The 12620-nt window shown below is 38.6% G+C and overlaps 1 protein-coding gene across 1 annotated transcript in view; it reads left to right on the top strand.

Moving 5' to 3' along the window:
* Positions 1-12620, top strand: part of DCHS2 (dachsous cadherin-related 2) — a 162461-nt gene that overhangs the window by 70797 nt on the left and 79044 nt on the right. The window contains exons 12-13 of the mRNA XM_073804674.1: positions 6517-6651; positions 6862-7071. Coding sequence (XP_073660775.1) covers positions 6517-6651; positions 6862-7071 — 345 coding nt within the window. The remainder of the gene's footprint in view (positions 1-6516; positions 6652-6861; positions 7072-12620) is intronic.

Genomic DNA, 12620 nt, shown 5'->3' on the forward strand with positions numbered 1-12620 from the left:
AATATTTTCTCCCATTATGAGGGTTGTCTTTTCATCTTGTTTATGATTTCCTTTGCAGAGCAAAAGCTGTTAAGTTTCATTAGGCCCCATTTGTTTATTTTTGTTTTTATTTCCATTTCTCTAGGAGGTAGGTCAAAAAGGATCTTGCTGTGATTTATGTCATGGAGTGTTCTGCCTATGTTTTCCTCTAAGAATTTAATAGTGTCTGACCTTGCATTTAGTACTTTAATTCATTTTGAGTTTATTGTTGTGTATGGTGTTAGGGAGTGTTCTAATTTCATTCTTTTACATGTAGCTGTCTAGTTTTCCCAGCACCATTTATTGAAGACGCTGTCTTTTCTCCACTGTATATTCTTGCCTCCTTTATCAAAGATAAGGTGACCATATGTGCATGGGTTTATCTCTGGGATTTCTATCCTGTTCCATTGATCTATATTTCTGTTTCTGTGCCAGTGCCATACTGTCTTGATTACTGTAGCTTTGTAGTATAGTCTGAAGTTTGGGAGCCTGATTTCTCCAGCTCCATTTTTCTTTCTGAAGATTGCTTTGGCTATTCGCGGTCTTTTGTGTTTCCATACAAATTCTGAGATTTTTTGTTCTAGTTCTAGAACAATGCCAGTGGTAGTTTGATAGGGATTGCATTGAACCTGTAGATTGCTTTAGGTAGTAGAGCCATGTTCACAATGTTGATTCTTCCAATCCAAGAACATGGTATATCTCTCCATCTGTTTTTATCATGTTTAATTTCTTTCATCAGTGTCTTATAATTTTCTGCATACAGGTCTTTTTTCTACTTAGGTAGGTTTATTACTAGATAATTCATTCTTTTTGTTGCAATGGTAAATGGGAGTGTTTTCTTAATTTCACTTTCAGATTTTTCATCATTAGTGTATAGGAATGCAAGAGATTTCTGTGCAGTAATTTTGTATCCTGCTACTTTACCAAATTCATTGATTAGCTCTAGTAGTTTTCTGGTAGCATCTTTAGGATTCTTTATGTGTAGTATCATGTCATCTGCAAACAGTGAGAGTTTTACTTCTTCTTTTCAGATTTGGATTCCTTTTATTTCTTTTTCTTCTCTGAATGCTGTGGCAAAACTTCCAAAACTATGTTGAATAATAGTGGTGAGAGTGGGCAACCTTGTCTTTTTTCTGATCTTAGTGGAAATGGTTTCAGTTTTTCACCATTGAGGACGATGTTGGCTGTGGGTTGTCATATGTGGCCTTTATTATGTTGAGGTAAGTTCCCTCTATGCCTACTTTCTGGAGAGTTTTAATCATAAATGGGTGTTGAATTTTGTCGAAAGATTTCTCTGCATCTATTGAGATAATCGTATGGTTTTTCTCCTTCAATTTGTTAATATGGTGTTTCACATTGATTGATTTGTGCACATTGAAGAATCCTTGCATTCCTGTTATAAATCCCACTTGATCATAGTGTATGATCCTTTTAATGTCCTTCTTGGATTCTGTTTCCCAGTATTTTGTTGAGGATATTTGCCTCTATGTTCATTAGTGATATTGGGCTGTAGTTCTCTTTCTTTGTGACATCTTTGTCTGCTTTTGGTATCAGGGTGATAGTGGCCTCATAGAATATATGTTTGAGAGTATTCCTCACTCTGCTATATTTTGGAAGAGTTTGAGAAGGATAGGTGTTATCTCTTCTGTAAATGTTTGGTAGAAGTCACCTGTGAAGCCATCTGGTCCTGAGCTTTTTCTTGATGGAAGATTTTTAATCACAGTTTCAATTTCACTGCTTGTGAGTGGTCTGTTCATATTTTCTATTTCTTCCTGGTTCAGTCTCAGAAGGTTGTGCCTTTCTAACAATTTGCCCATTTCTTCCAGGTTTTCGAGTTTATTGGCATATAGTTGCTTGTAGTAATCTCTCATGATGCTTTGTATTTCTGCAGTGTCAGTTGTTACTTCTTTTTCATTTGTAATTCTTTTGATTTGAATCTTCTCTCTTTTTTTCATGATGAGTTTGGCTACTGGTTTATCAATTTTGTTTATCTTCTTAAAGAGCCAGCTTTTAGTTTTATTGATCTTTGCTATTTTTTCCTTCCTTTCTTTTTCATTTATTTCTGACCTGATCTTTATGATTTCTTTCCTTCTGCTAACTTTGAGGGTTTTTTGTTCTTCTTTCTCTAATTGTTCTAGGTGTAAGGTTAGGTTGTTTGTTTGACATGTTTCTTATCTCTTAAGGTAGGATGCTATTGCTATAAACTTCCCTCTTAGAACTGCTTTTGCTGCATCCCATAGGTTTTGGATTGTCGTGTTTTCATTGTCATTTGTTTCTAGGTATTTTTTTATTTCCTCTTTGATTTCTTCAGTGATCACTTCGTTATTAAGTAGTGTATTGTTTAGCCTCCATGTGTTTGTATTTTTTACAGATCTTTTCCTGTAATTGTTATCTATTCTCATAGTGTTGTGGTCAGAAAAGAGACTTGATATTACTTCCATTTTCTTAAATTTACCAGGGCTTGATTTGTGACCCAAGATATGATCTATCCTGGAGAGTGTTCTATGAAGCACTTGAGAAGAAAGTGTATTCTGTTGTTTTTGGATGGATAGTCCTATAAATATTAATTAAGTCTATCTTGTTTAATGTATCATTTAAAGCTTGTGTGTCCTTATTTATTTTCATGTTGGATGATCGGTCCATTGGTGAGAGTGGGGTGTTAAAGTCCCCTACTATGATTGTCGTACTGTTGATTTCCCCTTTTATGGCTATTAGTATTTGCCTTATGTATTGAGGTGCTCCTGTGTTGGGTGCATAAATATTTACAATTGTGATAAGTTGTAAATTTATAACATTTCTTCTTCTTGGATTTCTTCTTCTTGGATTGATCCCTTGATCATTATGTAGTGTCCTTCATTGTCTCTTGTAATAATTTTTGTTTTAAAGTCTTTTTTGTCTGATATGAGAATTGCTACTCCAGCTTTCTTTTGATTTCCATTTGCATGGAATATCTTTTTCCATCCCCCACTTTCAGTCTGTATGTGTCCCTAGGTCTGAAGTGGGTCTCTTGTAGACAGCATATATATGGGTCTTGTTTTTGTATCCTTTCAGCCAGTCTATGTCTTTTGGTTGGAGCACTTAAGCTTTTATATTTAAGGTAATTATTGATATGTATGTTCCTATGACCATTTTCTTAATTATTTTGGGTTTGTTATTGTAGGTCTTTTCCTTCTGTTGTGTTTCCTGCCTAGAGAAGTTCCTTTAGCATTTGTTGTAAAGCTGGTCTGGTGGTGCTGAACTCTCTTAGCTTTTGCTTGTCTGTAAAGCTTTTAATTTCTCCATCAAATCTGAATGAGATCCTTGCTGGGTAGAGTAATCTTGGTTGTGTTTTTCTCTCCTTCATCACTTGAAATGTGTCCTGCCACTCCATTCTGTCTTGGAGAGTTTCTGCTGAAAGTTCAGCTGTTAACCTTATGGGAATTCCCTTATATGTTATTTGTTGTTTTTCCCTTGCTGCTTTTAATATTTTTTCTTTGTATTTATTTTTTGATAGCTTGATTAATATGTATCTTGGCGTGTTTCTCCTTGGATTTATCCTGTATGAGACTCTCTGTGCTTCTTGGACTTGATTAACTATATCCTTTCCCATATTAGGGAAGTTTTTAACTATAATCCCTTCAAATATTTTCTCAGTCCCTTTCCTTTACTCTTCTTCTTCTGGGGCCCCTATAATTCAAATGTTTGTGTGTTTAATGTTGTCCCAGAAGTCTCTGAGACTGTCCTCAATTCTTTTCATTGTTTTTTCTTTATTCTGCTCTGCACTAGTTATTTCCACTATTTTATCTTCCAGGTCACTTATCCGTTCTTCTGCCTCAGTTATTCTGCTATTGATCCCTTCTAGAGAATTTTTAATTTCATTTATTGTGTTGTTCATCACTGGTTGTTTGCTCTTTAGTTCTTCTAGGTCCTTGTTAAACTCTTCTTGTATTTTCTCCATTCTATTTCCAAGATTTTGGATCATCTTTACTATCATTATTCTGAATTATTTTTTAGGTAGACTGCCTATTTCCTCTTCATTTGTTAGGTCTGTGGGTTTTTACATTGCTCCTTCATCTGCTGTGTGTTTCTCTGTCTTCTCATTTTTCTTAACTTACTGTGTTTGTGGTCTCCTTTTCACAGGCTGCATGTTTGTAGTTTCCATTGTTTTTGATGTCTGCCCCCAGTGGGTAAGATTGTGTAGGCTTCCTGGTGGAGGGGACTAGTACCCGTGTTCTTGTGGATGAGGCTGGATCTTGTCTTCTGTTGGGCAGGTCCATGTCTGGTTGTGTGTTTTGGGGTGTCTGTGACCTTCTTATGATGTTAGGCAGCCTCTCTACTAATGGGTGGGGTTGTGTTCCTGTGTTGGTAGTTGTTTGGCATAGGGTGTCCAGCACTGGAGTTTGCTGGTCGTTGACTGGAGCTGGGTCTTGGCATTGAGATGGAGATCTCCGGGAGATTTTCACCATTTCATATTACATGGAACTGGGAGGTCTTTTGTGGACCAATGTCCTGAACTTGGCTCTCCCATCTTAGAGGCACAGCCCTGACCCCTGGCTGGAGCACCAAGAGCCTGTCATACACACGGCTCAGAATAAAAGGGAGAAAAAAAAGTAAGAAAGAAAGAAAGAAGGAGATAAAATAAAATGGAATAAAGTTATTAAAATAAAAAATAGTTTTTAAAATTTTTTTAAAGTAATAAAAGAAAAAGCAAGAAGACAGCAACCAAAAGACAAATCCACGAATGATACCAAATGCTAAAAACTATACTAAAACAAAAACAAAAACGGACACACAGAACCCTACGACAAATGGTAAAAGCAAAGCTATACAGACAAAATCACACTCAGAAGCATACACATACACACTGACAAAGAAAGAAAAAGGGAAAAAGATATATATATATCGTTGCTCCCAAAGTCCACCTCCTCAATTTGGGGTGACTTGTTGTCTATTCAGGTACTCCACAGATGCAGGGTACATCAAGATGATTGTGCAGATTTAATCCGCTGCTCCTGAGGCTGCTGGGAGAAATTTCCCTTTCTCTTCTTTGTTCGCTCAGCTCCTGGGGTTCAGCTTTGGATTTGACACTGCCTCTGCGTGGTCACCGGAGGGTATCTGTTCTTCGCTCAGACAGGATGGGGTTAAAGGAGCAGCTGCTTCGGGGGCTCGGGCTCACTCAGGGTTGGGGAAGGGAGGGGTACGGATGCGGGGCGAGCCTGCGGCAGCAGAGGCCAACGTGACGTTGCACTAGCCTGAGGCACACCGTGTGTTCTCTCGGGGAAGTTTTCCCTGGATCATGGGACCCTGCATTGGCGGGCTGCACAGGATCCCAGGAGGGGAGGTGTGGAGAGTGACCTGTGCTTGCACACAGGCTTCTTGGTGGCGGCAGCAGCAGCCTTAGCGTCTCATGCCCGTCTCTGGGGTCCGCGCTGATAGCCGCAGCTCGCGCCCGTCTCTGGAGCTCCTTTAAGCGGCGCTCTTAATCCCCTCGCCTCGCGCACCAGGAAACACAGAGGCAAGAAAATGTCTCTTGCCTCTTCGGCAGCTCCAGACTTTTTCCCGGACTCCCTCCCGGCTAGCTGTGATGCACTAGCCCCTTTCAGGCTGTGTTCACGCAGCCAACCCCAGCCCTCTCCCTGGGATCCGACCTCCGAAGCCCGATCCTCAGCTCCCAGCCCCCACCCGTCCCGGCGGGTGAGCAGAGAAGCCTCTCGGGCTGGTGAGTGCCGGTCGGCACCGATCCTCTGTGCGGGAATCTCTCCGCTTTGCCCTCTGCACCCCTGTTGCTGCGCTCTCCTCCATGGCTCCGAAGCTTCCCGCCTCCGTCACCCATAGTCTCTGCCTGCAAAGGGGCTTCCTAGTGTATGGAAACCTTTCCTCCTTCACAGCTCCCTCCCTATTGCAGTTCCCGTTCCTATTCTTTTGTGTCTGTTTTTTTCTTTTGCCCTACCCATGTACGTGGGGAGTCACTTGCCTTTTGGGAGGTCTGAGGTCTTCCGCCTGCATTCAGTAGGTGTTCTGTAGGAGTTGTTCCACATGTAGATGTATTTCTGATGTATTTGTGGGGAGGAGGGTGATCTCCACATCTTACTCTTCCTCTATCTTGAAGCTCTTTGGGCACAAGCTTTTAAACAGAGGGTCCACCTACAGAAATTGCCATTTGCCCTGCAAGCTTATAATGATGCCATTAAATCACAATTAGGTGTTAGCAGGAGTAATTAGGAATATGTTATAGGGTTGCACACTCATAAGAAATTTTTTATGGGAGGGAGAAAATCTTAAGCATTCACTGTGGGAAGGATTTTTGAAAATCCAGCATTTCAGCCAGGAGACTTTTATTTAGCAAGACCAGCCAAAAGAGTTGTTGTAAATTTTTGTTTTTGTTTCTGACCTTAATTTGAAGGTTACGTGTCTTGTCTTTTTTAATCTATGGCCTAACATGTTCATAGGAAAAAGGAGAAGAGACAGATGGATTCCAAGGGGATAATGGCTGAGTTTTTCCTCTATATTTTCCTTTAGGAATCAATTCCAAGCTTCAGTTTGAAATCATGCCAGGTGCTTTATTCGGGTTGTTCGAGATAAATCCTGACACTGGGGAGGTGGTGACAACCACCACACTTGACAGAGAAGTTCAGGAAGTCCTCACCCTTCGAGGTAAGGGATCCCTTGACTGTGCTAAACAAACAAAAACAGGCAGCAGGCCATTGAGAGGGGAAATTTTACATTTCAGTAGGTTGTCTTTAAATAAAATATTATTGACCCAGTGCTAGCCGGTTAATTTGGTCTGTTGCTGTCTGGTTAGGGCAGCATATTTTAGGTATGAATTAATGGCCACCATCTGTGCCGTCTTTTGTTCCTTGTCAGTACTTGTACGTGATGGGGGAGCCCCTGCTCTGTCTGGGACTACAACAATTCTCTGCACAGTGGGAGATGAAAACGATCACGCACCGGAGATTATTGTCCCCAGGCATGACATTGAGGTTCTGGAAAACCAAGAGCGGGGGCTTGTCTACACTGTTTTGGCCTCTGATATGGATGCTGGCAATAATGGAGCTGTCAGGTATCACATAATTGGTAAGTATTATCTTTATTTAAATACCCCCCTCCCCAGGATACCAACTCGGTTGACACACACTTCATGGAGTGCATTCAGCATTTGGTATCTAGCACAGTGTTTACAGAACTCACACCTGCTAAGAACTGATTGGTGCCCTGGGTCTCCTCTCCTCCTCCCCACAGCCACCCTGATCCAGTGCCCTCCAAACTCCTCAAAAATCTACCCTTGACAACTCTCGCTGTTAGTAATCCACTAATATTAGTGCATGTACAGATGGAACAGATAGCTTTTGTTTTCTATTTTCACTTTTTCTCTATTTTCACTTCTCTCGTATGATCACTTATTTTTATTATTTTGAACAGTCAAGATTTTCTTTCAGGCCTAGAGGACATGAGTAGAAAAACAATTCCCAGATCTGCAGACCAATGAAACACTTCAGATCTACAACAATACCCCAGAGATCAAAGTCTTTAGGAACTTCTACATTACCAATTGTGGTTAAGGACCAGGGTTTGTGTTTTTTGAAATTTCCAATCTGATATAACTGATACTTTTGTAAAATCCAATAAATATAAATTACTGGGAGAAAAAATCAGAGGCATACAAAATGCAAGCCCCAGTTTTTAAAAACTATTACTGTATTATGAAGACATAAGATTATTCTCTCATGTTGCTATAAAATTTTCTAAATACTTACTCTTAATTTCTTTGTATTTATCTTGTTGAGGACCAGCTACAAGCAATCCCCAAACAGCACCTGTCACCTCTCACAGCGTCAAGGACATTCTTTTTGACCATTCACTTCCCTTTCCCAAATGGTCAACAGTTCCTCTCTACTGGCTTTTCCCATCAGTATTTCCAGTATTTCCCATCTTGAAAAGCATAGATGTCTCCCTTCACTCACTGTCTCTTTTCCTTCACAATCAAACTTCTTGAAAATTGTTGTCTACACTCTGGTTTCTGTGTCTTTACTTTCATTTCTTAGCCTGCTGTAAAATGTGTTCCACTGAAGTCACTCCAGCGAAACTACCCTTTCCAGAGACATAAAAGATCCCGTTGTTGCCAAATGCGTTGGATCTTTCTTAGTTCTTATTTTTTTTTTTTTTTTTTTTTTTGCGGTGCATGGGCCTCTCACTGTTGTGGCCTCTCCCGTTGTGGAGCACAGGCTCCGGATGCGCAGGCTCAGTGGCCATGGCTCACAGGCCTAGCCGCTCTGTGGCATGTGGCATCTTCCCAGACCGGGGCACGAACCTGTGTCCCCTGCATCAGCAGGCGGACTCTCAACCCCAGCGCCACCAGGGAAGCCCTCAGTTCTTAATTTAATTGTATTGCTTTGTGTCTTTGTGCACCATGCCCTGGACACTTGGTCTCACCTTGACTTCAGAAAGCCACTTACTTTCTTTTGGTCCTTCATCTGTCTTTCTAGACAAGTCTTCCCAATGTCCTTGTTCTTCTGGTGGTTCTCTGACTTGTTAGAGTTTTCTGGATCTTTTTGGCATATCTTTTTCTTTTCTCATAGACACACTCTTTCTGGTCATTTCATCCAGTTCCTGTTTTCAGCTACCACTGGACCTCAATATCTCCCTATCTTGACTGTACCCTAGATCTAAGTCCCATTAAAGGACATTTTAAAAATTGAAGTAGAGTAGACTTACAGTTGCAGATGTTCAACATAATAATTCAATGTTTTTATAGATTATGCTCCATACAAAGTTATTATAAAATATTGAGTATTCCCAGTGCTGTGCATTACATCCTTGTAACTTATTTTATACCTAGTAGTTTGTACCCATGATTCCCCTTCACCCACTTTGCCCCTCTCCATGACTCCCAATACTATGTTAAATAGAAGTGATGAGAGTGGGAATGCTTGTCTTATTCCTGATCTTAGAAGAAAAGTTTTCAGCTTTTCAATGTTGAGTTTGATGTCAGCTGTGGGCTTGTCATGTATGGCCTTTATAATGTTGAGGTATGTTTCATCTTTACCAACTTTGATGAGAGATTTTTATCATAAATGGATGTTGAGTTCTGGAAAATGCTTTTTCTATGTCAAATGAGATGATCATATGGCTTTTATCCTCCCCTTTTTTGATGTGGTGTAACACCTTGATTGATTTGCAGATATTAAACCATCCTTGCATCCCTGGAATAAATTTCAATTGATGATTAAAAATCCTTTATATGTATTGTTGAATTTAGTTTGCTAATATTTTTGTTGAGGGTTTTGCATTATGTTCATCAGGAATATTGGCCTGATAATTTATTTTTGTAGTGTCTTTGGTTTTGATATTAGGGCTTCATAGAATGAGTTTGGAAGTGTTCCCTTCTCTTCAATTTTTGGTATAGTTTGGGAAAGATAGGTATTAACTTTTCCTTAACTGTTTGATAGAAACCCTCAAATTCTGGTGTGGTCCCACTCTGATTTGTTAGGAGTTTTTTTGGTTTTTTTTTGTTTTTGCATTACGCGGGCCTCTCACTGCTGTGGCCTCTCCCATTGCGGAGCACAGGCTCCAGACGTGCAGGCTTAGCAGCCATGGCTCACGGGTCCAGCTGCTCCGCGGCATGTGGGATCCTCCCGGACCGGGGCACGAACCCATATCCCCTGCATCAGCAGGCAGACACTCAACCACTGCACCACCAGGGAAGCCCCTGTTGGGAGTTTTTTGATTATTGATTCAATTTCATTACTTTGGTCTTGGAAGTGTGTATGTTTCTAGGCATTCTTCCATTTCTTCTAAGTTGTCCAATTTGCTGCTGTATACCTGTCAATAGTATTCTCTTATGATTGTATCTCTGTGATATCAGTGGTAATTTCTCCTCTTCCATTTCTAATTTTATTTACTTAGACTTTCTCTTCTTTTCTTGATGAGTCTGGCTAACAGTTTTATCAATTTTGTTTATCTTTAAAAAAAAACAGCTCTTAGTTTCACTGAGCTTTTCTTTTCTTTCTTTTTTTTTTTGGTCTCTATTTTATTTACTTCTGCTCTCATCTTTATTATTTCCTTCCTTCTGTGGACTTTGTACTTCTTTTTCTAGTTCCTTTAGATGGAAAGTTAGGTTGTTTATTTAAGATTTTTCTCGTTTCTTGAGTTAGACTTGAATTACTATAAACTTCCCTCTTAGAACTGCTTCTGCTGTGTCCCATAGATTTTGGAAAGTTGTGTTTTTCTCTTCATTCATCTCAAGGTATTTTTTTTATTTCCTCTTTGATTTCTTTGTTGACCCATTGGTTTTTTAGTAGTATGTTGTTTAGTCTCCACATGTTTGTATGTTTTCCAGTTTCCTTCCTGTAATTGATTTCTAGTTTCATACCACTGTGGTCAGAAAAGATGCATACTTGATATGATTTCAATCTTCTTAAATGTATTGAAGATTTTTTTTTGTGGCCTAGCATGTGATCTGTCCTGGAGAATGTTTTATGTGCACTTGAAAAGAATGTGTTTTCTGCTGTTTTTAATGGAATGTTTTGTAGATATCTATTAACTCCTTCTGATCTACTGTGTCATTTGATGTGTCCCTTATTGATTTTCTTTCTGGATGATCTGTTCATTTATGTAAATGCGGTATTAAAGTTCTCTACTGTTATTGTATTTCTGTCAGTTTCTCCCTTTATGTGTGTTAATATTTGCTTTATATAATTAGGTGCTCTTGTACTAGGTGCATTTATGTTTATGAATGATATATCTTCTTCTTGGATTGACCCATTTATATGATGCCTGTCTTTGTTATTAACTTTATTTTAAAGTCTATTTTTTCTGATATGCATATTGTTATCCCAGCTTTCTTTTCATTTCCATTTGCATAGAGTATCTTTTTCCATCTTTTTACTTTCAAGTGAATATGTCTTTAGATCTAAAGTGAGTCTCTTGTAGGCAGCATATAGATGGGTTTGTTTTCTTATCCATTCAGCCACCCTATGTCCTGTGATTGGAGCATTATATCTGTATACATAAAGTAATTACTCACAGATATGTACTTACTGCCATATTGTTACTTGTTTTCTGGTTGTTTTTATAGTTCTTCTCTGTTCTTTTCTTGTTCCTTTAGTCTATTCCCTCACAGTTTAACTATTCTCTTTAGTTTCATGTTTGGGTTCTTTTTTCTTTGTTTTTTGTATCTCCATTGGAGATTTTTGATTTGTGGTTACTATGAGGTCCATATATATCAATTACATATAGTTGTTTTAAACTGATAGTGTTTAAGTTCAAACACATCCTAAAAGCTTTACATTTTTCACTCCACTCCCAACATGCTTTATGTTTTGGTGTCATATTTTACATCTTTATTTATATCCCTTCAGTGTTTATCATAGTTATTGTTGATTTTATAATTTTTATCTTTTAACCTTTGTACTAGCTTATTTAAATGGTTGATTCACTGCCTTTATTATATATTTATATTTATCAGTGAAATTTTTTCTCTTCACATATTTTTAAAAATTTTCTTTTTATAGCCTTTTCTTTTTCACTTAAAGAAGACACTTTAACATTTCTTGTAAAGCCAATTTAGTGGCAACAACCTCTTTTAGTTTTTGCTTGTCTGGGAAACTCTTTATCTCTCCTTCAATTCTGAATGATAACCTTGCTGGATAGAGTGTTCTTGGTTGTAGGGTCTTTCCTTTCAGCACTTTAGATATGTCATGCTACTCCGTCTGGCTTGCAAGATTTCCGTCTGGCTTGCAAGATTTCTGCTAAAAAGTCAGCTAATATTTATCATAGTTCCCTTGTATGTGACTCTGTTTTTCTCTTCCTGTCTTTAAAATTCTGTCATTCACTCTTTAACTTTGTCCATTTTAATTATGAAATGACTTAGTGTGAGTCTCTTTGGGTTCATATTGTTTAGGCATCTCTGTGATTCTTGGACCTGGATACATTTCCTTTTCAGGTTAGTGATGTTTTCAGCTATAATTACATCAAATATGCTTTCTACCGCTTTTTTCTCTCTCTTCCTCTCTGACCCCTATAACATGAATGTTAGTATGCTTGATATTGTTCTAGAGGTCCCTTAAATAATACTTATTAAACTTTTTTTCTTTTTGCTGCTCTGATAGGGTGATTTCCACTATTCTGTCTTCTAGGTCATTTATGTGTTCCTCCGTATCACCTAATTTGCTGTTAATTCCTTCTAGTGTATTTCTCCTTTCAGTTATTGTATTCTTCAGTTCTAATTGGCTCTTTTTTATATTTTCTAGTTCTTTGTTGAAGTTCTCACTGTATTCGTCTATTCTTTTCCTAAGTTTGGTGAACATTTTTATGACTATTGCTTTGAACCCTTTATCAGGTAAATTACTTATCTCTGTTTCATTAGGCTTCCCTTCTCCCCATCCCAGTGTTTTATATTGCTCTTTGCTTTGGAACATGTGCTTGTGTCTTCTCATTTTGTTTGACTCTCTATGACTTTCTTCTCATTTTGTTTGTTTGTCTCTATGAAATTAGGGAAAACATACCCTTCTTGGTCTTGAAATCATGTCTTTGTGTTGAAGCAGTTGGGACATCCCTATGCAGTCTGCCTATGTCCAGTGGCTTTGGTGGTAGAGCTGGATCTAAAGTGATCATGGGACATGTCT

The sequence above is a fragment of the Tursiops truncatus genome, chromosome 5 (assembly GCF_011762595.2).
Source record: "Tursiops truncatus isolate mTurTru1 chromosome 5, mTurTru1.mat.Y, whole genome shotgun sequence".
NCBI classification, from domain to species: domain Eukaryota; kingdom Metazoa; phylum Chordata; class Mammalia; order Artiodactyla; family Delphinidae; genus Tursiops; species Tursiops truncatus.